This window comes from Rhopilema esculentum, chromosome 6 (assembly GCF_057945365.1).
Source record: "Rhopilema esculentum isolate cy_ngs chromosome 6, ASM5794536v1, whole genome shotgun sequence".
Lineage (NCBI taxonomy): Eukaryota > Metazoa > Cnidaria > Scyphozoa > Rhizostomeae > Rhizostomatidae > Rhopilema > Rhopilema esculentum.
This window is the reverse complement of record NC_142820.1, coordinates 847,112-873,539: the sequence shown is the minus strand read 5'-3', so window position 1 is coordinate 873,539 and position 26,428 is coordinate 847,112. Positions and strand designations below refer to the sequence as shown.

The 26,428-nt window shown below is 36.4% G+C and overlaps 3 protein-coding genes across 4 annotated transcripts in view; 1 reads left to right on the top strand and 2 right to left on the bottom strand.

The window, feature by feature from the left end:
* Nucleotides 1-14,225, bottom strand: part of LOC135686733 (uncharacterized) — a 16,352-nt gene extending 2,127 nt beyond the window's left edge. Inside the window, exon 1 of one of the 2 annotated variants that reach the window (XM_065203032.2) lies at nt 13,091-14,225. The gene's annotated coding sequence lies outside the window, so the exon portion shown is untranslated. The remainder of the gene's footprint in view (nt 1-13,090) is intronic. The other variant, XM_065203031.2, reaches the window with a different exon arrangement.
* Nucleotides 4,045-24,230, top strand: LOC135686730 (uncharacterized). The gene is made up of 9 exons (XM_065203029.2): nt 4,045-4,197; nt 6,057-6,215; nt 8,273-8,353; nt 8,901-9,095; nt 10,690-10,806; nt 16,409-16,654; nt 18,991-19,163; nt 20,034-20,193; nt 21,037-24,230. The coding sequence occupies exons 1-9, from the start codon at nt 4,153-4,155 to the stop codon at nt 21,679-21,681; spliced, it is 1,821 nt and encodes a 606-aa protein (XP_065059101.1). The 5' UTR covers nt 4,045-4,152; the 3' UTR covers nt 21,682-24,230.
* The window catches only part of LOC135686729 (protocadherin Fat 1), a 34,494-nt gene continuing 32,124 nt past the window's right edge, over nt 24,059-26,428 (bottom strand). The window contains exon 17 of the mRNA XM_065203028.2: nt 24,059-26,428. Coding sequence (XP_065059100.1) covers nt 25,788-26,428 — 641 coding nt within the window. The 3' untranslated portion in view covers nt 24,059-25,787.

The window sequence follows — 26,428 nt, the reverse complement described above, 5'->3', positions numbered from 1 at the left end:
AAAAGATAAAACTAAAATTTTCAGAGTTTAATAATGTTATTTGATGTGTTGCTCTCCTCGATCTTAGGCCTTAGGTATAAATATATTGCCTGAAGAACTGGTGGCTGTAGATGAAGAGAAGCAGGAAATAACGTCAGTTTAACATTGCTGCTCTGAGTAGTCATGTACTTTGAAAATATAGTTGAAAACAAATGAGGCGAACGTAAAAACCGAAGGAAGAAATTACAGTGTTTTGCTTGTCCAGTTGTTAGGATCACGGTAGCTGGGGCCAGCTTTCAGTTAAAGGGGCCAACGCTAGGCTAGCTATTACTTTATGGACTAATAGAATGTAAGGCAGTGGCGTGGTGGCTCAAAGTTGACAACAGGACACCAATTTTGGCGCCCTCTAGAGAAGTTTGGCCTTGGTACAACTCTAAAAAGGCTGAAGAAACTTTTATGTTAAGGTCGATCAAGTGATTTGTAGAGGCCGCTAACTATATCAACAAGTTTTTTGGTGAATGCAGTCCTCTCCATTTGATGTTGCTTTGTTGTTTTCTTTCTTAGAGAAATTTTACTTAAGTAAACTTATTGAAACATTACCCTAGTAAACTAATTGGAATTGCCTTGCGTAATATCTCGACATGTAATGTCAATAATTCTGTTAATTCCCGTTTTAGGCTGTGCTCCTTTCTCTGCAGCAGCAAGTTACCTAAGACCCTTTTTATGCATTTAACATCAAATTGAAAAATTAAATATACTTTCTCTACTGGGCACGTTGCCCAGCATGCCCTGCGGTTAATGCAGCACTGTAAAAATATTCAGTTATCAACATCGATTTCTTCAAGAAAGCTTGAAAAAAGTAAAAAACTTCGAAAATTTGTCAGTTTTTTCCACCTTTTAGAGATATTTTCATAAGATGCCCCTAATTCAACACACTTTGAATTAGCCTCCAACCGAGAATCTCTTCAATTACCAAGGTGGCAGGGCATTTTTTAACATACTCAGTGGTGGGGGAATTGCCCCACCAGGCTCTCCGACTTCCACCACCATTGACGACCAAAATGCTCCTTTTACCCGAAATGCCTAGGCAATTTGTAGGGTCCTTTCAGAACATGGGTGTAGTATAAAACGACTGATGTTTTACCAGTAGAAACCAGATAAAAGAGGACAAATTGATTTTCTTGTAGTATTATTTATCTTTATCGACACATCCGTAAGAAGGGAATGGTCGCAAAAAGTTTTTTTTGCCACAGGGCCTCCGAATCCTCGCGGCGAAACTGTTCAGGATCAAACCGATAATCAACTGAGATATCATTGTAGCCAGGCTTTCAGAAAAAGCCATTTTTATCCTTCTGGAATCTTTATTAGAAATTTTTCATAGACATGATCCAGATTCTCCACTGAAAACTTTAAATATAATCTTCTTTCTAGTTTGGTCCTTGATCTTAAACATTTCATAAACAAAGGTGCCAATTTAGTTTATTAACAATCCGTTCGGTAAAAACTTTTAAAGAGACTTCGTTTTAGGGTCTTATAGTAATTCTTGAAACAGTTCTTTTGTTTGATATCTCCTATCACAAACCACAGGTCGCCAAAATGGCACCTACCTTGAAACCATGCACTAAAATTACAAAAATGCAAGTTTTTATCATTTTTATAGATTCATCTGCTATATTTGTTAGGGTTTATCCCCCTTTCTCTAACCATAGTCTCTTTAAGACTGCAAGAATGTGAAACAAACCCAATGCTGTTGCGCGCACTTGATACAAACACAAGTGCAACGAAGAACTACATGCACTGTGAGGGAAGCGAGCAGAAAGTTTTTTTGCCTTTTGTTAAAATTCAGTTCTCGAAGCCCTGGGGCAGTTTGCCCCTCCTTGACCACCTCTCGGACGGCCCTGTTCATGACGTTTGTACATGTTGACCTCCTCTAATTCTGAACTGTGAACTTGAGTCTATATGTAAGTGAGGCATTTTCTTACCAAGGATCTCGTTCATATTAAATATCTTGCTGGGCAGGAGGGGCGGACTGGCTACCCTTCAACCCACCGGGAAAAGCAAGCAAAAGAGCGCCAATAGGTGTTAAAGTTGCTTATTTTTAGGACTTGTAAAACGGGCCCGGAAAAATTTTGCCATATTTCATCCTTAAAATCCTTTGCAATTGAAAACACCCTATTTACAATGTCGGAACAATTGGCATTGGCATGAAGAAGACTCTCTGTCAAATTGACTGTATTTGAAACGTCTACACGGCTGGTAAAATTTGTAGGTATCAAGTGACGTATTGTCCCTCAATTTAATGTATCAATTGTAAACTGAGCGGTAATCTTTTTTAGTAAATGATCGAAGCCAGCAGTGGCATGATGGCTCAAAAGTGGCTATGGGGGCACCAACCTTGATTGAAAATGGGGGGGGGGCACAATGTTATCAGTGTTCTGGGGTTCTTTGAAGCCCGCCGCCATGGTTGGCGGGAAGAAAAATTTTGAAAGTGTAACATTAAAGGGACTGTCGGAAACTGCATCAAAAATGATTTTCACATCAATTGAGGTTGAAGACAGGCAGCAGTGGTGTAGTGCTAGGGGAGCTCAAGGTGGCTGAGCCCCCCTTTGTTAATGTTTTCTATCCACAATCGGCATTGGCATGAAGAAGACTCTCTGTCAAATTGACTGTATTTGAAACGTCTACGCGGCTTGTAAAATTTGTAGATATCAAGTGACGTATTGTTCTCAATTTCATGTATCAAATGAAGATATCAAATGATAGATTTTGAAAGTTGGACTAAAACTCAAAGCCCGTTTTCAGTTAGCGAGACACTCCCTTCCAAGACTTTATAAAGAAAGCAGCTTCTCTGGCCTAGGAGACGAGATTATTTTCGATTAAACTCGATCTCAAAATCTTTAAAAATTTGACGAAATATATGACTTCGTTCTCATCAAACGGTAACATACAATTTTTGGAAAGTTTTGCAGCATATAATTGAGAAATGTAAAGGGGTGCCTCAGCACCTGCTAGCCTAATGACTATGTTACATATCATTTAAAAACGCTACAGTTACATATCATTTAAAAAAGATATGATTCCAGTTCATCAGCGTGATTCCAGTTCATCTTCATTAATTTGAAAAATCTACTGTGTAAGAATAGATCACATACTTTCATTTTTGCTTTCGAAAAGAGAGGAGCACAATATTGAAATACATTCGTGTTGAGCTTTTGTTATAAAGAAAGGTTGTGGTATCTTCCTTGCATATGTATATGTAGGCCATCTGCATAGCAGAACAGCACCTTTTGGTTTTCCAGCTATTGGGCATTAAAGGCGCTCCAACTGTCTAAAGAAGGAACTAAAAAATCTATTTCTAGTTTAAAAGTGAAGTAAATTCAGGCTGTTTCTGTTCCTTTTATAGTTCTTGGAGTCCAATGTTTGCTTCTAAAAATGGTGTTCCGTCACGAATGGAAGAACTACATGTTGGTGTTTCACAAGGATCTTTTCTTGGAACTCTTATACTAATAATTTGTATCGACGATTTTCCGTTTGGTCTACAAGCTGCCAGGTAAACAGGATCTCTTCTTCTACAAGGACTAACAACGACTTGACCAGGAAGCTAAGAAAGCGCATTTTTCTTTGAGAAAAATCTTCAAACTTTCTTCAGTCCAGTCTCAATAAAAACCACCCAATCTTTAGTCCCTTTTCTTCAGCTAGATCACATTGCCTTTATTAACTTACAAAATTATGTAGTGATAAAGTTTTTATAAAATATTATTTCCATTGATCTTTACAATTATTTTGGATTCGATTTAGGGCTTTCAGAATTGTAGAGCATTCTAAGGTAACTGCTTTAAGCATGGTATTTGGTTACCACTTTCAGAAACACATTTAAATTTCCCCTACATTTGTTTTCAAAACTTATATTCACCCCAAAGCTGATTTATCAGTAATATTGAATTTTCACTAAACATTTTGGCCGCTTAAGTAACAATGGTTTTTGAAGCTTTAACGGCAGGAATTGATATAAAATACATCAGATAGGTGGACTCGCGTTATTAAAGATTATACTCAATTTAATAGCCTCCCATTCTTGATTAATTCAACCGAGAAAGAGGCTGTTGTAAAATATATCAAAGAATTTTACTGAGAATCCTTGCCAGCTTTGTGAAAACGGAAATTAGGAAGAGGATGGCTGAAACTGACGCAAAGAATGGCACAAGAACCAGTGACCAGGTAACATTTTAAGAAGTCTATTATAGGTGCAATACACCGGAGATATCTGATATCACCGATCAGGCCCATCAAGCACCTAGCCTATCTTAGGCTATACAACACCTCTCTCAGATATTAAATGTCCCCTTCATATTATTCTACAAATTTTTCAATTTTTGTTCAATTTTTGTAATTTTTTAATTTTTTATTATTATTTTTAATTATTTTTATTCTTTTTTTTAATTTTTTAATTCAATTTTTTTCTGATGCTCGAAACGTCGTGTTTTAAACATTCAAACTATTTCATTTTTTCATTCTAGTACTTTATTTATTTGCTAGCTATATTGTCATTCTACAGAATACCTGTTTGTTAATATACATCAACATTAATTAGATAAGATAGATAGAAACTGATTCTTTCCCCAGTAAGCATGAATCCCTCAGAGCTGCTAAGATTCCTACTTAAATATTATTGAGAAAGAATGGCAAAATCTGATCCTCTGACCTCTTTCAATGATATTAGCTTTAACTAGAGCAAGCAAAGTCCTGTGATATGCATTTAAAAGTGGATTAATATATGTATGTTTCCATATGTAGACAAATGTTAACAAAAACAGCTGACCAGTTGTAAATTTGCTTCAAAATTTGATTAGGGATCTTTTCGTGGTTTTGAACTTGAATGATGTAGGGTGATGCAGGGTACAAGTACTCTTATAGATGTTGTCTTGACCAATGATGCCTTGAAAGTGATTGCCTGTGGTTGGGTTGTAACCTTGAGAAAGCAATGAGAGAAAGGGATTTCCTTTTATTAAAAGCTAAGAAATCTGGCATTGAAAAGGATTGGTCAGCATATAAAAGGAAATGCAGTTTAGTGACAAAGATGCAGAGGCAAAACATCATCAAATACCAGTGGCAGCTGGCACGAAAATAATAAGACTAGAAAAGCAAAAAAAATTTAGCAGAGCAAACCAGCTAGAGGAAGAGTGGCGCAGGGGCGTTGTCCTTGGAAAATATTTGTTTTTATAGCTAATATTATGGCCAAATTACCTTTCTAAAGCGGGCGAGAAATTTTCATGCAATACCTTGGTTTGTTTGATGTCATGTGATATTGGCATCTGCAGGGGTTACATGGCCTCGCAGCATTTTATCACTAGAAAGAGGAATCTAGTACTGCGAACAATGTCTTCATTGTTTGATTGTTGAAAGACAAACGGTTCTACCTCAGGTTGAGTCAGAAATAACAATGGGACAGACGTCTGCAGTACTGGATGAATGAAGTCTAGAACCGTGGTGTACAAAAAGGGCTTATTCAATGCCAATATTTCAATGAGAATTAAGAGACCAGTAACAAGCGGAACAACCCAGTAACAACCCAGTAACAAGCGGAACAACCAAGGAACAAGCAGAAAAACCCAGAAACAAGCGGAAATGTGAATTAATTGTTTAGTAAATAGGACTAGAACTATCAAGAGGCCGTCAATCATGTCTTTGTCTGTTTCGGAGGCTTTGTGATTTTGCCAACCGACAGAGAGAATCTATTGACCCCAGATCGGGACGAAAAATAAATAGCTGATCTGGTGCCACTAGAACCGCTGCAAGCTGCCACTGTCAAATACAATCAAAAGCTACCCAATGAACAGGCAAATAATCCAAAAAAGTTGTGGAAACCAGTTAAAAAAATGTTTTCCAGCTAGGAAAAGTGATTGTAGTCAGCCTTCCAGTGTTTTCACCAAAAATGGGCTCTAAATCACTGAAAAGAAACAAATCGCTGAATGTTTCTGTTCATTCTTCATAAACACAGTTCAAGCAGAAAATAAACCCCCAGAATTTGTCTTTCTATTTCATTCAAGTTTCCCCACGGTATGTCATTTTCATTTCAGGTACTGCAGTCTGTTGTAAAGCTATTTGTTCAATATGCAAGTCCAAATTATTGTATGCCTTGGCAAATGAAAAGACAACAACAGAGTTTTGGATCAGGGTTTGTCATCAAGGGAAGGAGGATCCTAACAAATGCACATGTTGTTAAATACCACAAATCTGTGAGTAAAATCTTCTTTATTCTCCCCTTTACATTTGTTGTTATTTTTGTTTATTGCAATTTGGCATTACCAAAACTGCACCTCAAGAGCAATAAGCTGCACCTGAAGAGCAACAAGAAACAAATCATAATGCTTCCTGAAGATTGGTATTTTGTACAGCAAGAACAATTTGGTATATAGAAGGGAGCGGAGATTTTGCTGTTCTGCCAGCTATCTTTCCTTTTGTTGGGCCTTTAAAGGCATTTGACATGCATAAGTAAAAAAATAACCTAGGCCAAATTGATCAGAGCAAGAAAGGAATTGGAAACTGCTCACATGAAACCACAGCATGCTGCTCTAGGATTTCACCAATTTGCAGAAAGGCGGAAACTGTTCACACGTTTTTCTCTGTGTGGAATTAGATTGGTCAAAGGCTAGTAGTCCAGTGTCTGTAAGCCACTTTTACCTGTGTCAAATGCCTTAAAGTATTGCATTATCCTTTGCAGAGGTGAATAAGGTAATACGCCTGTAATAATGTAAGTGCCTCTTGCCGGAAAAGTTTTAAATGCTAAAGGAGCTTGGCTGGCAGGAATAAAACATTAGATTTAGTTATAAAGGAGGTATAATAGAAATTGTTAACAATTTATTGTGTTTGTCACATATGGAAAAGCATTGAATGATTCAGGCTAACCCTGATAGGGGACTTCCTGAGGTTATCTTTTGTTTATTGTTTGTCAAGTTGGCTTTTTGTTCCAAAAATTGTAATCAATGTGGACAAAAAGGCAGATTACCACTTCTGCAATAAGCGGCTTGTCTCACAAAACGTAAGTAATTATAAAAAAATAGGTTTGCTACACATATATGTTACTGAATAAGTGGATAAAAACCCAAGAAGTTTGCAAAACTAGGAAAGTATATGCTGCTCGACACTGCAACAATTGCTGCTGGAGAATTCAATGGTCCTAAGCCAGACCAAACATACTCACTGTTTTGGCAGTGTCATAGGAAAGCACTAAGTATGGCACACCATTGTTGTGAAAAGTGAAAGTCTGTATGGTTTAGAGGAAACCCTTCAAACTTTTGTTACAAAGTACCTTTTTCAGGATTTTTTTCTAACCAATTAATCAAATGACAGATAGATTCTATGCCTGTCTACTCAACTGCAAACTTTTAGATTTAGATTAAAAACAGGTGTTACAGTTTTTTGAACATGTTCCAGAATAATAAAAAGCAATGTGGAGCTGACATCAAACTTTCAATCAGAGCAAAAGCAAATTTGAATTTTTTTGAGAAGAGACAATCATGAAACTAACATTGCCTTCCCAAGGATACAGCATTTTAAAAACTTTGGAATTGCGAAAAATTGTTGCTACTTGTATTATCATCACTCAGGAAAATGTTGGTCCTTGGTTTCTGTGGTTTTAAGAAACTACCATAACTTAACTTCAGCTTTTTATCATAATATGAACTTTTAGCTGATTGGAAACTCCAAGCAACTGTGAGTCATTTAAACAGTTTTTCGATCTCTCAAAATTCATGAATATTTTCCTACAAATTTCTCAGATGTCAGACGTCAGATGGTTATTTAGAAGACAACAGATTTTCTCATCAGCAATATCAAAGATCTTATCATAATTATAATGGTGTCATGTTTAATACAATATAGTCATGGTAATCTTATGATGAAGTCATCCCACAATCCATTATGAGCAAGATCCCAGAACCCCTCCCGTTTTCTTTGTCAAGAAAGAAATTGTACGTTTAGCTCAAAATTCACAAAAAATTTTATGATCTGTTGGGATAAGAGTAGATTCAGAGTTTTTCTCTTTCAGAAATAACTTTTTAAAATGATACAAGTATTTAAAAATTGCAACATGAAGCTAATCCTGGCAGAAAATTTCCGTTAAGCTACACAGAAAGTCAGTAAAAATGGAAGTCAGAGGTTTTTCCTAATATTTCCTGGTGCTATTTTCCTGGTTTAAATGAAGTTTTAAGCAAATTCCAAAATGACCAAATATTATGCAACTTTTAGTAAATCTTTATTCCATATAAAATTATGCTTGAGCGTTGTGTTGTAGATAAGAGTGAGGAAACACGGAGATGCGAAGAAATACCAAGCCTACATTGTTCATATTGCCCATGACTGTGACGTTGCAATGGTAAGAGCATCTCCTGCTTTCTTGGTAATTCATCAATTTGCTTAAAAACGAGCCTTTTAAAGATTTAACATTTACAACTCTAAATATTGCTTAAAATGAGCTGCAAATTATTCAAACATTCAGAACTTTTAAGCTTGTGGTACCATTGCAAGTCTAATTCTGAATTTAGCTTAAAAAATTGATCATAAACCTTTTATAAAATTTCATAAATATACTTTTATAAAATTGATGATATATGTATTTATAGTTATTTTCTTTCCTCGAACGATACAAAATCATTCTGGATTACGAGCTCAGTAAGTGCAAGTCAATTGATGTCTCGATTTGCACTTTATTTTGGCAACGAAGAAGCAAAAATTGATTTAGAAACAGAGGGATATTCAAAGAAGTTCGTTGCTTTGAGTTGAGAATTATTAATTTTGTGATGGATGCAACGGTGTTGAATGCTACAGACTTATTCGTAAAGAGCGATAATATTTTTTTCAAGCATTTGATCAGAAGAGCTTGTTAGAATCACATTATGCAGATTTATAACTGTCTTCGTCAGGTTGGTGTTGACGACGAAAAGTTTTGGGAAGATGTAAAACATTTGGAGTTCGGAAATGTACCAAAATTGGAAGAAGATGTTGCTGTTGTTGGGTTTCCCACTGGCGGGGACAATATCAGTATCACGAGAGGAGTTGTTTCCAGGGTCGACATACGCAGATATTCGCATTCTGGGCAAGATTTACTGGCAATACAGGTGTGGGATTGGCATAAAGTTGTCTTAGTTATTTAATCATTTAACTCTGGGTTTCAATTTATTTAACGACTTAGGGTAATATATTGATAGTAAAAAACACAGTTGTACAAACAAAGCTGCAGTTTTTAGGGGCATATGAAATAAAGAATTTGTGATTTGTGAAATAAAGAAATATTTTAGAAATAAAGAATTTTTGGCCATGTGAAGAATTTCATTTAACTTTTTCAAAAGTAAAGAACTTTTGCCAACTAGGGGCGCTTTGTAGTTGAATTTAGAAGCTTGTCGGCTGATGAAAGATGGCTCACCCACTTCATCGGCAAATAAGACCTAAACACTCTCTGGAGCGCAATATCTAGCGACTGCCAAGTATTATGTCAATTTTTTCCATGGTTCAGTCGGAGGCGTTGTATTTGATATTCATTTCCATCAATATTGAACTGCTTAAAATTGAATGCTCCTGCACTTTCTTTGATGATATTCAGCGGAGATAAGTTGTTGATCAGTATGACAATGATTTCGTATGATTATGTATGCAACGAACAACAAAGAAAACGTGGTTTACAGTTTAAATTCGTTCGGAAAAGCCCATAGGAAATTGCGTATTTTTCAGGTCACGTTGAATTAGCGAAATCAAAGCTTTCAAAGCTGATGATCAGTAATTATTTTTGACTGAAAATTAAGATTTTTCAAATCAAAGCTGCATAACTCGGACAGCATAACAAGGGCAAGAACAAATATTATGATTTCAGCTTAGTGTTGTCTTTTTATGATAAAGCCTTACCCATAGATATGATTTTATAGTTTCTTTAATGACTGCTTCTCTGCAAAAAGAATCTTCATTTTATTGAAATTATATTTTCATTGTTTAATGAAAGAATTATAGCTTTCATGTGACTCTCCTGTTGCTAACGTCTGGGCAACAGTCACATTGTAAAAGGTTTTTGTCTTAGAAACAATTTTTTGTCAAACGTTTATTTTAGTTTAAAGTTATTTTATTTGACCCTAGCAGCGAGATGCGCGATTTAAAAGCCGTACCGGGTCATATTTTTTAAAAGGTTCTTGTTTATTTAGCCGGATTTACTGAGCTCACAGCCACGTATTAGGCCTACCGATGTATGTCTTCTACCTCGTTTCTTTGACATGAGCAATTTTTGAATCCTGTCTCGAAACTTCAATGCATATTATCATAGTTTGCTCTAACAAGAACTTTCTTTAGAATGCTAAGGGAATTTCAAAGTAATTTTCATATTTCATGGAAAGCTCTTTAACTATTCAATTGATGTTTATCATGAAGTTACCGCTCTTTTTCTCATGTCATTTTCGATCCCAAAGTAAGTATAAATTCCTGTTCAACGCTTCATGCTCTGGAAGGTCGGATGAAAAACACACCAACATAATTCGCATTTTTCCTGTTTTTGTGCCATTTCACTTGATGACACCAATTGTCTTAGTTTATGATTAATGTTTCCAGATTTGATTGGGTTCGCTTGTCTTATGAATATCTTTTAAGAAGAAATAATATAGAATTGCTTCTATGAAATGAATCACGCTTCATAATAGTTTAAATAATAGTTTAAAAATTTCATGCTCCTAGATTGATGCTGCTATAAATTCAGGCAACAGTGGTGGTCCTGCATTGCAGCATGGGAGTGTTGTTGGCATCGCATTTCAAGCAATGTGTACGGCTGAAAACATCGGCTACATCATCCCAGTAGGTTGGATTCAAATTTTGTCTTTTTTGTAACCTTCCAATTTTTTGTAAAGCACGGCTCATAATTGGCTTCCATTTAGCACTTTGCTACTTCCAATAGGCTGATTAATAGTCAAAAACTTTGTTTAACCGAAGACTTCAAATGGCGTCCTACGTTATTAAGGAAAGCTGGAGTCGAATTTTTTTTCCCATGCTTTTGTTATTAGTTTTTTAGCTGCTTTTGATGAACCACAGCGAAACAACTTAACGTGTAAATATGGATATTACGTAATGTAAAGTAAAGTATTATGCAAAGTATGAACATAGTTTTCTCTTAAGATTTTTAATGGAATTTACTCGCTAATCATCAGCTTTCACCATTGTACAACACGTATTTTATAGCTTAAGTGTTTCAGCATCAAAATTTGGTGGAAATAACACGCAAACATCTTCGCATGTTGACCAAAAAAGCTAAGAACTGAGACACCCCGCATATTTTATCCAACTTTATTCGAAATAAGTAAAATTATCAGACATTTTCCTCGCTGACAAGGACCACGCCCAGACGGCTGCAGGACATGGAGGCAAAACTCCGCGAAAAGGGGGAAAACAATGGCAAAATAAAGAAAATTGCTTAATTTTTCAAAACAACTTTCCTTGCGCCCGCGTGCTCCGACCCATCTGAATCTTCTTTGTCCCGCACGATTAACTTTGTGTCGCACGTGACTGAAATTCTTTTCACACTTTTGGACATCTAAATAAAAGAGATTGAAAATGTTTTTGGGTCTTTTCGCAGTTGTTCGCGCCTATAAAACCTGCGGTGGGTTTGTTTAGGCTATCACAAACTTTTATGCACATTTTACTCCAAAAAGCCAAGCTGAATTCAAATATCACTAATGGTTAGTCATCGCAAATGAAGATCTTTATGTTTCTCTTACAATTTGGTAAAGCTGATATCGCTTCACTTCTTGTTGGCGGCTGAATGACGTCTTCGATTACTTCATATTCTTATTTGTCTATCCTGTGTTCTGAGCCTATCAGCTAGGGCTTGAAATGTATCATCAGTATGTTTTGTCGATGACAATAATGATTTTCCCAAAGAAAAAATTATAAATGAACACCGAAAATAAATAAACAAAAAAAACAGATGAAAAATTTATGAAAAGTTCGTTATATCGAGGGTAATTATGATGAAGGGGCCAAAAAATTGGCTCGTCATAACGAAAGTTAATTTTATCCGGGGTTCATTATACCAAGAGGATTTGTAAGGAGTTTGCTAGGCAGAGTCCAAAGGAACAAGACATTTAGTTCGTTATACCGGGAAGTTCGCTATATCCGGGGGTTCGTTATATCGGGATTCCACCTTATAAGTCGAAAGCTAAACCTAAGTTTCACGTTTTGCGTGTTTTTGAATATATTGATTTTAGACAATTTAAAGCTTGTTTTCGGGTTTCAGAAAGAAAAAGTGCCCGTGTCGGCGTTCATATAAACGGAATTTGTAATTCACTTCCTGAAGGTGCAGTTTTCTTCCATTTTAGCAAAGTATACCATTCTTCCAATCTATCAACTAATTTTTCATTACACTGATAAAGATTAATTCATTTGAACTGCCTCAGTAAGTTTTGGCTGATGTCAAATTCGCTCAACCAACACTGCACAATTTCTACAAAAAACGAGCCATCTTGTTGCCTTTATTTACACAGTCAACAATGTTAATTAAGTTTTCCTGTTATAAAAAGTTTTCCATTTAAATGCTCGTTCGTAATAAAAAGTTTTGATTCCTATCAATCAATAACCTATTTTTCATCGTCACTGTGTAATTTCTAAAACGTTTCAAAAAACCAGCCGTTATTTGCAATTTGAAGAAAAAATTTTGGAAATCAAGCTTTCCTGTGCAATATTATTTACCATCTCCACAACAATTTGTCTGCAATTGACTGCAAAGAACAAGTATTTCTTAGTACACTTACATATTTTTGTGACGAAGCATTATCTTTTTATCTCGTTTGCGTAAGCGCGCTAGTACCCTTATCTGTAATACCACTTGTTCTTTGAGACGGGATATCTAGAAAGCTACGCGGAATGGCATCTAGATTAGTGTAGCTGTATGTACATATTCTTCGTACATTAAAAGCCGTGACGAGTCATGTTAGTATAATAACATGAAAGTAAGAACATTATGAACAGTTTCTCGAATTAGGAACAGTTTCTCGTGCTTAAAAATGCAATAAAATCGAAAAATTAAAATAGTTTAATCTCAATGCATCGGGCTGATGCTTGCCTGTTATTGATCAAATATGTGTACCTTTGAGTTGATTTGATCAAGTCTTAACTGAATCAGTCTTCCTGATGCAACCTTGAATGACTTTTCCAAAACAAATGCAGCCGTGACTGATTCCCCAACGGCTATTCACTGCCTTCTTACGTCTTCATCAAAAGATGGGAGGGACTTAATTTTTGCTTCTGATTTTTTCAGCCATTAGCCCCAAACATATGTTTAGTATAACAGTATGTCTTTGTTGACAACCGAGATTCTTTTGCTGCTGTTTGTTCATCGTCAAATGGATCTTCCAGTGTACAATGAATAATTTAACATTAACTGAGGTATTTCGCAAAACCTTTTTGTTGCTGTGCAGTAGCTTGAGTCATATCCTAGCTTTGCATGAAAATAAGATGGCCACTGAAGTGAAACTTCTTAATTAATGAAAGATGGTAAGTAAAGATTTTTTGTAATTTAAGTATTTGAAAAAGAGAAAGGTTTTGGCCAAATTTATTCTACACGTGAGTGCAGAACACATGAATTTTAGCCATCTTCTAGAATGCCACAAAAGTTATGGTACCTACCTTAGATTAGGCGTGTTGATTCTTGAATACCTCACTCCAGATAGCAAAAGATGAACAGATAAAAGAATTTTGCAGGCCACTTAAATCCAACTGCAAAAACAATTCTTGTTCTTTTGTAAGGGCTTTACACTTACTCACAAGTATCCGGATATAGCTGGATCGTCCGCCTGACCCCATCCAATAAGTAAGACTTACCTGGTTTGTTGAAAGATGCTTGATATATATAGACATCTGCGATCCGAAGTCAAACAATGACAACTGATGGATGCTGATGATGTAATATGCAACTGTAACACCTGCTGCAGCTTGTTTGAAATGAAGAAGACATCGCATATTCATATGAAGAGTCTCATATATTCAACGTATTCTTGGGTGACAACGTATTTTTAAAGTATTCTTGGATGATACTGTAAGAATCTGGATGAGTACTACGATGCTTATGATTTAGAAAACATTTTAGGTTTGCTGTTAATCAAGGGCTGGGCTTTTTCAAAAAAGAGGATTATTGTTTAATTTTCATTTCAAATCAATAAATTCTGTTCTGTGTAACTTCAGTTTTTTGTTCAGATTTTATCAAGGCCAAAGCTTATGTTGTGATATACTCTCGCGTATACTTTAATTTGATTTTATTCATAAATTTGCTTGTGTGAACTAGAATCCAATAACAACATGCTTTCAATGAATTCGAAAATAGCAAACATTCTGTAGCGAACATATAATAAATATTGACATTATAGAATTGACGTGGTTTTTATTCGTCTTTATTGCTAAATATGTTTAGGCTCAGAGCGAAAAATGTAATTTTCCCGAAAAGTTTCTGCCTTGCATACAAAAACTGAGCCGTTTTTTAGCCCTTGATGTCACAAAATGATTAAATGTATACAGCTTCTATGCAAAGCCATGTCGAAGGCTGTCCCTGAAGGTTGTCACTGGAGGCTGTCCCTGAAGGTTGTCACTGGAGGCTGTCTCTGAAGGTTGTCGCCAAAAATTGTTGTCACCGAAGGGTGTCATTGAAGGTTTTTGCTGAAAGCTGTCACCCATCATCATCATCATAATAATTGATGATGATGATGATGATGATGCAACTGAAAGCTGTCACTGAAGGGATCCACTTGGCTGATTTCCACGAGGCGAATTTCGCATCGAATTCGCTGCGAATTATCTTCGAAATTGTGTTAATTTTCACGAAGTTGCGAATTCGCTGCGAAATCACATATTGATTTCCCCCAAAACTCAACTTTAAAGCGCCTATTTTAAAAACTGCACGCATGGCGAATGTTTCAAGACTGTTTTTTTTCACAAATCAAGCAAATTTACTTTGATTGCTTTGATTGCTTTGATTGACTGCTTTGATTGGTAATTAGGTGCTGCGAAATATTTTGCCGCGAAAAAGTAGATTTCTTTCTGCCTTCTTGCGAATTCGCTGCGAAATCAAAAATCAAAACTGTGCATGCCTTGATACCTTCATCAGCGATTTCACTGCGAAATTCGCCTCGTGGAAATCAGCCTTTTAGGTTGTCCTTAACAATTGTCACATAAGGTTTCACCAAAAGTTGTAACCAAAAATTTTCACGTCTTTCGCCCGTCACATGCAGTCGCTATCTTTCCCCGTATGTCTTTACGTTGATTATATGATTCAAGATAATCCCGTGACTTAATTCCGTGACGTCATGAGCTTACCGCTCGCTTGCAAAAAATTTCAGATGTCGAAGGTAGAATTGCATTAAGCCGTTCCCCTGAATTCGTTCAAGCAATCACGGGGGTAATTAGAAACAATCGCAGAAAGTGTGAATTTAAAGTTACTCGCTTTTTAATGAAGACATTGCTGTAATTTAAACTGTGAAAGATGGTGATTAATTTATATTTTAATGTACAACAAGCTTTGGTAATATAAAACCTGTAGGATTTTGACCCACCTTTACTCTTTGTATTTACTTAATTGTTATTATTAATTTTTTTATTTATTTGCTGATGTCACTTTCAATGTGTTTTGCCACAAGCAAATTGTATCTTAAAAAAGTGTCAAAACTAGGCCAGATTTGAATTCCAGATGTAAATCAATTCAATGCATCCACATAGAAGGCTCATTTTATATTGAATCGCGCAAATTTTATTTTGCTACTGTTCTGACTTGACCATTACAACCTTGACGTCCGTGTTTTCCGACAATCCATTACAACCAAAGAGCTTGTTATCTATTGAATTTTCAAAATAACAGTCATCCTTTAGACATAATTATTGGGAGATCCTATCTTTACGGTTTTTTTTCTGGTTGATTGAGGAATTTATCTGTAAGCCAATTTTGTATTAGCTCACGAAAGTAATCAGAAATTTTACCGTAGAAGCTCTATTAAGCCCTGCGGGGGATTTATTTTTTCAGTCCTAGAGGGGGGCTTATAAGAGCTCTTGGATTTCTTCGAAAGAATCAGCATCATTATCCTCTTGACGTCTAAGGCGCACAAGGAAATCTTTACATGGGCCGTATTTAATGCACATCATCTGATCATCATTGCACCCGTCAATACAGCATTTCTTCCCTGTTTATAAGAATCTCAGGCTTCAAAACTGACAATTATTCATTTTCAATTTGTTTCGAATTCTCCACTATTATAAAGCCTACCTATATAGGGGTTTTTCCGGTTTAAGAATTCTTCAGTATCACCACATTTGTGCTTGATAATTTTATTTACATTAATTTCTTGTTGTGTCTTTGCTTTTATTTGATCGTCAATTTCTCTTATTCAAAATTGTACATAACGATTTTTTATATTTTTTTCAGATTCCGGTGATAACCCACTTTCTTGATGATGTTGAAACCCGTAATTATTTCTCGGGGTTTTGTGATCTCGGAGTGAGGTGGCAGGCGATCGAGGCTGAGCAGATGCGGAGCTATTTCAAACTGTCTGCTGACGATACTGGGGTTCTCATTGCTAAAGTATTTAAACTTTCTTGTAGTCACAGCCGTTTGAAAAAGGGAGACGTCTTGATGTTTTTAGACGGGTATCCAATCGCTGATAATGGAAGTGTGAGTATCGCTCTAGTATTCTGAAACTTGTTGGTACTGTAACTGGAAAAGTAACTGGAGGTCAGTAACTAGCGTTGCAGTGTGACATACGGTAGTAGCAACGTGAACACTTCATCACGTGAATGAGCAGATCCATAGAGTCAGGGTGGCAGTTAAAATAAGACAAAAATATCAGAAAAAAAAATTACGGCCAAAATGTTGGCACTACCTAGATGAATCTCCCCCTCTTTTTGAGTGATACATGCAGCAATTGGACAGGAATCCCAAAATACCTCAATTAGAAATTGGTATGTTGGTAATTTCTCACAAAATTCATCCAAAGGAGATTCTGTATATTCAGGTGCAAATCTGAACACGTTTTGTTGCGTTCAAATGTTGACATTTTCAAGTCGATTTGGGAAGTGAAATTTGGAAAGAAGATCCTTTTTATGAGAAATAATGAGATACGAAAGATTTCTGTTGTCAGTGAGAAACTAAAAATAAGTGAGCATGAAAACTGACCATTATTTCACCCAGACATGCATCCCTTCTTCAAAATAGAAACTGTTCTGTCATTTGATAGAAATATCAGGGTGTCATTTAGAAAAGCCTTTTTGCTTGGAAATATAAATTTCTCGTTCACAGTCGTTCACAGTCACATTGATACGAATCCTATTTCATTATTGACCCGATGTCTCATTTTTCGGCTATGTTCAGTGTCTTTTAGACAAACGGTTCCAACTTTTTACTGATCATATGACTGAACACTGACATGTGATCTAGCTGAATATTGTCTTAACTCGCTTTATTTTTTGGCGCCAAATTACAAAGAAATAAGCCACAAGCTGACCAGTACAGTAAATTGTAAAGATGGATGGAAGCTCAATAGCTGCGTTTGGAATTAATTGAACTGATTGAGAGGAAAATGTGAAAGTACAGCGGAGATGGTATGATATGGGATAGAAAGACGAAGTGAGCTAGGTTTTTATAGCGATATTTTTCGAGATCTAAGTATTGAAGATCTGATGAGAGTGAAAAAGACATAACACCAAAGCAGGTTTGCGGCGGCAATATAGCTATTAATGAATAAAAACAGACTCAAGGCCACGGTTTAAATGGGATGTTGCCCAAATGGGATGGCGCCTGAATGGGATGGTGCCTAAATAGGATGGTGCCTAAATAGGATGGTGCCTTAATGGGATGTTGACCAAACGGGATGGTGTCCAAATAGAATGGTGCCTAAATGGGATGGTGCCTGAATGGGATGGTGCCTGAATGGGATGGTGCCTGAATGGGATGGTGCCTGAATGGGATGGTGCCTGAATGGGATGGTGCCTAAATGGGATGGTGACCAAATAGAATGGTACCTTAATGGGATAATTGGATGGTACCTTAATGGGATAGTGTCCAAATGAGATGGTGCATGAATAGGATGGTGTCCAAATGGGATGGTGTCCAAATAGAATGGTGCCTAAATGAGATGGTGTATGAATAGGATGGTGTCCAAATGGGGTGTTACCCGAATGGGATGATTTCCAGATGGAATGGTGCCCAAATGGGATGGTGTCCAAACGGAATAACTCTCGAACGTAATCCAAGTGCGCATAGTACATAGAATCAGGCTCAGTGTTTGGTTTTAACCCATCTTGACTCAGAGTAAAGTATATTATCAAATATAGATGTTAAACAAATAGCATACTGATTGACCTCCCTTCTTAACATTATTCATCTTTTAAAAAGTATGGATACTTTTGCTTTGAAGTCGCAACTTGAGTAAAAGAAATCAAATATCATTGAGACATTGGTGAATACCTGCACCATACAATAATCTCTGATGCCTTAAAGACTATTTGAGAACAAATAATAGGTTCCATTCCATCGTTTATAAAAGTGAAGAAAGATCAACCGAATGAACACAAAACTGACAAATTGGGGAGTTTAGAAACATCCCAAAAATCGTCCAAACTCCAGTTTACGTGAGAGAGCAAAGCAGCCCTGTGATGTACAGGGTTCTTTATTGTTTCTTTTAACTTGTTTTGAGAGTTTTTGAGTCCTTAATCTGGTTGGCTGACGTATATTGACGGTTTGAAAGACTCATTTAAGTGGCATTATGCTTGCGAAAGAAACGAGTTGTGATTCACTGATTTCATAATCATGCCTTTCCTTTATGCTGGTTGTGACCTTGCCTTTTTAATCAACCTATTAGGAAGTTGAAGTGAAATCTTTTACAGTAGAATATTAGCGCGTGGAGCGGTGCCAGCTAATCTCTTTCAGTGGAAAAATAATATTTATTGACGTAATGATATTAGCCTTCAAATCTAATGTGCCAGTTGTAAATGATTTTGCATATTTTGCAGGTGCTTTTCCGTGGGGATGAGCGCATTTATTGGACCTATTTGCTGCATTCAAAATTTCCTGGTCAAACAATACATGCATCGATATTACGAGCTGGTGAAAAATTGGATGTCGAAATAAGATTAGCCGTATATAAACCTCTTGTGCCTAGGCAATTATACGATCGAACGCCAAGGTAACTGCCTGTGTGTATGTTATTCGACGATTAAACGTATCAAAAGAAGCCACGTTCCTATCTAGCTAAGAAACAAAAGGTTTCTTTCCTGGCATGAAGATTAAAAAAGCCTTGTTGACACGGAACCCAGTCAAAATTTTTAGATATAAGCATTTGCAATCTTCAGATCGTTTGCAATTCAAACCCAGCGCACTTTCCTGTAATGCTGATTTAGAATCGATTTCTCCTTAGAACGTATCGAAATGTCATATTCCTTGTATCCCGTTCGGCTTTTTCATCTGAAGCCTCTTGTTCAAAAGTTACTTTTTCACTTTGATTAAATTGTTTTTTGGTATATTTTCTGAAATATTTTCTGGCAGCAACGAACATTTTCAAACGCGATTGGCGTTATGAACTTTGTGTTCTGAAGCCTTCCCAGATGTATAAACTAATGTGTCTCGCTCTGCCAAAGAGTAATGTTTAAGGCTTCGGTTTTTAAGCTCTTTCCTTTGGTCACAGTAGACTCAAGTTAACAAGCTCTTCCTTAAGGCCTCCTTTTTGTTTTAGCGATAGATACCCTTTCCAGTTGTAAATATTTACTGCTTCTCACCGTCGGCCAGATTCGTCCTTCTTTGCAATTTTTCCTTTTAAAATTCTGATTATTTTTGTAATGTCAGTTTTGCTTTGCTTAAGATCATATCGAAAGTGGAAGGCCGAATAATTAGATATTCAAGTCATGCTGCATTTTGCTTTGAAAATCAAGCCTTTTCTTAGTACGAGCTTTGCGAATTTTATCACATTGCATCATTCATGTCGTTTACCACGCTGTCCATTGTCGATACTGCTCTAATAAAGTAATGGCTGACTTTGCCCATTTTCTCTTAATTTTAGTTACGTAGTATATTGTGGCCTAGTCTTTGTGACTCTATCGCAACCATATTTACACCACCAATTTGGGAAAGACTGGATGACCAAATCTCCCGTGAGGCTTTGCGAGCTTGTGCGTAGCCATGCTGAAAGGGCGGAGCAAGAAGTGGTTTTATTAAGTCAGGTAAGTTTTTATGTTTATTGATAAAAATATATGCCCAATATGTCATTGGAAAAACACAGATCACAATGTTTGGAAGATGCATTAAAGAAAGGAACATACACTGAAATAGGCCACTCCGAAAAACGCAAGCACATGACCGGCATAGTTGTACAAACAGTGCTACCGGGCAAATATTTTCCATCGTGTTGTTTCGGACGCTTTTAGCAGTATGTTTTAAAAAGTTTGCTATTTTCATTGCCATTTTCAAGCTCTTTACCGCCAAAAAATGGTTCAAATTTAGAATGAGTACTCATGCTAAAGCTATTGTCACATGTAAAATTCATTCTACGATTTTTCGTTTAGCGTATACTGCCTCTAGCATCGGAACTCTTATTTGTTATTTTCTGGGGTCAAAAAAAGATGCAGTTACTGTTCGTAGTTGCAAGTTTTAGTTTTCCTCCTAAATAACTCCAGTTACCTGATGCTGGGGTGTGCCTTTTAGATCACAGGGAGCATCGAATATATTATTTTATCGTGGAATCATTGTTACTATTTTTCTTTCAATTGGTTTACAATCTCCTTTATCGTTTTACAAATGAAGTTTCTTTACTTCTGAGGGTTCCATTTGGTTTTTGCGAATGTTAGTGTATCGAAGTTTAGTGTACATAAAATGACACTGTACACTATTTAAAGTTAACTTGATTTGTCTGAAAGGAGGGCAGGTCACGATTAAGGGCTTACTCGTTAACTACTGTTGAATGGTTTCAAAATTTAATATGAAAAACCCAGCAGCATCGAAATATCAGGAGAGAAACCCAGCACATAAACGTCTTACCAAATTGAAAATTCTGCTTGTTATTCTAGGTTCTGGCATCTGAATTAACAGCAGGGTATGAAGGATTTTCAAATTTGCAGTTATTCAGAGTAAATGGAGTTCCCGTGTTGAATCTTCGCCATCTTTGCTACCTGTTAGACAGATACACACATCCCCATTTAGGCAACGAGGTTCAAATGGAGACAGAGACAAGTGATATTCAAGAAGACAAAGCCAGCCTCCACATCGGAACGGAATGCAACCCTGATTTTAATATAGGTCCCAAAACAAAGAAACCACGCTCTGGCGGTATCATGGCATGTCTGCCCTCTGAAACAGACGATGTTGATAAAATAACAAGTTTTGGGGACATTGAGAACGATAACAAAAGTGAAACGTCACCTATACTAAATAACAACGAAAGAAAAAGTGAATATAGTGATGTTTTAGATGGTTATGATCATGCAGATCGTGCACTTTTTGAGGAATTCACCAGAGAAAGTGCAAATTTGTACACGCAGGTAAAGGAAGAATCTTTGCTTCTGGACTGCGAAAATTTTATCAATTTTGAACTTGACCAGGATAAGATCATTGTTTTGAAAATAACAGAAGCAAAGATAAAGTCAAACGACATTTTACGACAGCATGCAATCACCAACCCTAGATCAGTGGATCTTCCAGGCTGTCGTTTCTGAGGATTGAATCAACATAATTAGAAACATCAGAAATTATCACCAATTAGCATCAATTATCATCAATTATCATCATTACCATTATCAACCAATCATTGTGATCATCACACCACCACCATTGTCATATTCAAAGTCATTGTTGTTATCATTGCTGTAGAATACTTCTTGTCTTTTTTGTTAGAATTTTAATTATAGTGGAAAAAAATACTAGCATATATAGACTTCTGTTAAAATAAAAATTTTCATAGTTTTTTTAAGATTATTATGAATTTCAATGTTTGTGATATGATAGTAGTTAATACCAGTGGCATTTGCTATCTAAGACATCTTTCTGGCTGTCAAAGCTCCAATAACTTTTTTGTCTTACTGACAACGTGAATATGTTTACGCCTGCGTGTAGGCAGGACACCAGTGAAAACGCAACTCAACTCATAAGCGAAAAGATTCTCAAACAGTAAACCCGGCAAGTCCGGTAAGATTTTAATTGCTTCGGTGCAGTACTCCGATTAAAATCAAATCACCTGATTGTGTTTCTTACTTTCGGCATTTTTAAGAGGACACGTTTCAAAGATGGTTCACGTGTGATATTTCGTTCTGGACCGTTTCAAAGAGTGACTGTACCCTTGTAATGCAAAAATGGCGCAGATTAGCATATTTGATTAATTCATATAGATGTGGCTTGTAACTGCTTTAAAATTTGCCCCACTGTAATAAACATTTTAGCGAAAAAATTCGTAAGAGAATTTAATTCCATTTTAAAGAGTTTTATCTTGAAAATGCAAAAGAATCCACATATTGGGAAATGTTTCATGACCCATTCCATCTACAAATTGGCTTGTGCAGAGGCCTACGACACTGTGAATTTTGTAATGTTTATTGGACACTGATCACTCAAAGGTTCTACCTTACTTATTTGCTAAAGCGATCACATGTTATAAAGGCCGAAGACATCTGTAAAGCCCATACCGAGAAAGAAATAATAAGTCCAAATCGATGCGTTGTATAGCATCTCCTGTGACTTTTTAAAATGCTTGGTGAAATCTACTGTAAATTGATGTTACCACTAGGTGTCTTACGTCACTTTTATGTGCAAATGTCGATAGTTTATGAAAATATATTGTCAATGAATTGGCTTTCGTTAGGTAAATGCTATTCCATGAAATAACAATAAAACTGATTAATACTCACTGTTTTGGAAACTAATTGTAACAATCAACATGTTTATACCTTAGATCTGAAAACTTTGGAGGGAGTTCTGACTTTAAAGAGAAATCCGCCTTTTTCAATATCTGTTTTGATTTTCTGGTTACCTTATCTGTTGAAAAGGATCTTTCAATAATTTTTTAAAAACATCTCATAATTGATTTTTAATGGTCAAAAGGCTCCACTTCACCCTGAGATTTATTACCAGATTTTTCACCTCTTTAAATATCTATATAAACCATCTGACGAGGAAGTCGAATGCAGTTACAAGGTGATGAAGATTTCCTACAATTTCCTAGACTAGGAAAATCAACTTCTCCTTTTGAAAATTATCTTCTAAATAAACTTAAATAAACTAAGATAAAAGCTGTTGTCTTTAGAATGGCTTTGAAAAAAACAAACATTTGAGTACAATAAAGCTCTTTATCTGACCCTCTTCAGAATTTAAAACGTCAGAACATAGATCAAAACTCTACGCTAGGAAGTATATATACCCAGTTGTAAATCGAAATAGGCCAATCAGAAACGCGAGCACATGACTGTTGAAGTTACCCAATCAGTGCCGCTTTTCTATTGAGAATGTTACCATACACAATAGCGGCTTTATCCTGCGTGTGAGATAGATTCCCCTCTTTATCTATCTACATAAGCACGAAATCCATTGGGTAACCTCAACAGTGATGTGCTCGCGTTTCTGATTGGCCTATTCCAATCCACAACTGGGTATATAATTTACTGGCGTAGAGTTCTAGATCTATGTTCTGACGTTTATACTCAAAAGTTTGCTTCTTTTAAAGCCAGTTTTAGTTTTGTATCACCAAAATATTATTTGCTGCTGCCTTTGTTAGTTTTGTCATCAACTTCCACTTAAAGACTCGTTGCTAACAATGGGCCTTTGCGAGCGTGGCGACGATCCAAACAATGGCAGTAAACTTCTACGGATTAACCAAAGTTGATTTCAGACTGTCTAAAAATGCATTATGGGATGCTTGCGTAGCGCAATGGCTCATTGTTAGCAATGAGTCTTTAAGCTTTAAACATCGAGGTGTAAACAATGTGCCCGACGAAACGAGCAGTTGCTGTGCAAACTACTCAATCCTTCGGCCCCGTTGTTTAATCGAGTCTTCAAAAGACTTCTTTTAAAGATAAATCAGAAGAGGTCCCGAAAAAAACACAGTTATTTGTGACTCTTAAACTCTTACCATAACTTCTTCTTACAATAAATTTATCAAACAATAGAAAACTCGCAATACTCCTAATATTAAAAATCAGATAGAAACGTTAAAAATTATACAACAACGTGGCAACAAAACACACGACTTAGGGTCTTCAGAAGTACATAACAACTTTATAAAATATCGAAGTTCCAGGAGTGCTTTTAGCGTCAGAAATTAAAAAAATCAGCACCAATGGCTTTAAGTTAAGTCAGAAACCAGCCATGTCGCTTTTTTACAACGGCTGAAAAGGGCCTAAACCCCTGTTAAAAAACATGCAATTATGTAAAAAGAATTTGGATAACAGATTCTACTTTTGAAGAAAGGAAAGTTTCACACATACCCCAAGTTTTACTCGTTGTGTGATATTGTATCGGGAAAGCTCTAAAGCTATTCACAATATACTACTGCTAGAATATAGTTAAAACAATATGACCAAAGTTCATGAAATTGTTCTTGCGGGCTAAAATATGCCCTATCTTTAAACATACGAAACTCTTTGATTATCATAACAAATCAATTAAGTCTGAACGTGTAATTTTGTTGGATTAACATAGTCAAAGAACACTCCATGACACTCTATAAGGATCGTTCTCTGCTAACTAGATTTTCATACATGCGAAAGTGAGTGGACCTCTGCCTCGCAGGGAACAAAAACCAAAGCTAAGAAAGTCACATTGCTCTTGGCAAATTGGAAATCTAAGTTAGAGAGGGTGGCCGAGTTTTTAATATTGCTTCTTTTCGACAAGCAAGTAGAAAATTTGCTTGAAATCAATTAATAAAACTGCTATAGCAATGTTAAGGTACATTTTCAAGGAAAACATTTGACATGATTTCGTTTTGCTTACCAACTTTGCAATAAGGTAGAGAAAATTGGGAATTTTTAGATACAGAAAAAGTTCAAATGAGGATAATGTGGGAATGAGGGTAAGGTGGGAATGAGGATAAGGTGGGAATAAGAATAAGGTGGGAATACGGATAAGGTGGGAATGAGTGGTAACATGACACTTAAATAAAACCTACCAATATGATTTTGCAAAAAATAAAACCAGCTCAATGGTAAAAACATCAATAGATCTGTGTGTAAAATAATTTCAACAAAACATGTATGCAATCGAGGTAGAACAAATTTAAATACAAACAATTAAATACTACCACTAAGAGAATTACTTGTATCTGATCTTCAGTTTGCACATTAACTTAAAAAATGGTCTAGAATCGTGGTCAACTTTAAACATTAACGCATAAATTTTAAACACAGCAAATTTAAAAAGTTAGATACGGATGAAAGTCGGACTTTTCTTTGTAATTAGCTTTCCGGTGATTTTCAATATTTGAGATTCGTCGCCAAGACAAGATCTAGCAAGGACTGGCGAAGGCTGTTCTGGTGCCTTGCCTGTTACGGATTCCTTTCAACAACTTTAATGCCATAGAGAGAAAATCATATTTCAAATTAAACATTCAATGTTTATCAAATACGTCTTGTCAGTCATAACACACTCCTTCTGTCTTTGGCATATTCATACATGTGTCATCTAACTTGAATACGCTGCTTTGAACCCAACTCTAAATGCTACGATTTCTGCATGTCAACAATTAACAACCTTGTCTGCGTAATTTGTATGAGAAATCAAATGTAAGGTCATCCAGCTAAGTGTTTTTTTGTTCCAAGGACATGTGTCAAGATGCTATTTAATCATCTTCATCAGCTTCTGTTTTCGATTTTATCTCTTTAAAAAGGATTTTGATCTCGCGCTCCAGCTTTCTCGTTTGATCTGGGTCGAGTGGGTCCTGTTCATTATAATCATCATTTTCGTCATCAGAGTTGTATGACGTCTCCGTTAAGTTATCTGCATCGAGACAGCTAATCTCGCTGGGCAGCATACGTCTTTGCCTTCGATACGGCACTTCGTCTGTGTCCGAGAAGGCAACACTAAGGGATGGTCTGGTGCAAGATTCAATATCTGAAGGGCAAGTTTCTGACGGGGGTGCGGGGTATTCACCACCAAGGAGATCTTGTAAATATAATGATGTGTTGTCTTCGAGAGCGAGGGAGTACCTATTATTAAAGTCTTTGGCTGACAGTTGTGTCGTAATACATTCATAAGGCTCCAAAAGTGAAGAATCTGACCCCCTTGAGGCAGCTGCTCTTTGGATGGTGGGCGACCTCTCTGGCTTCGTATCATTCCTCTTCTTAACACGAGCTGCAACAGGTGATCCAGTTTCGGTTATTGCTAAAGACTGCCAGGACAGGCGAACATCAGCCGGACGCTCTGGGACCGCCGGCCTTTCATTTTCGTTAAATGTCATGGAGCTGCGGCGACAGGACCGAC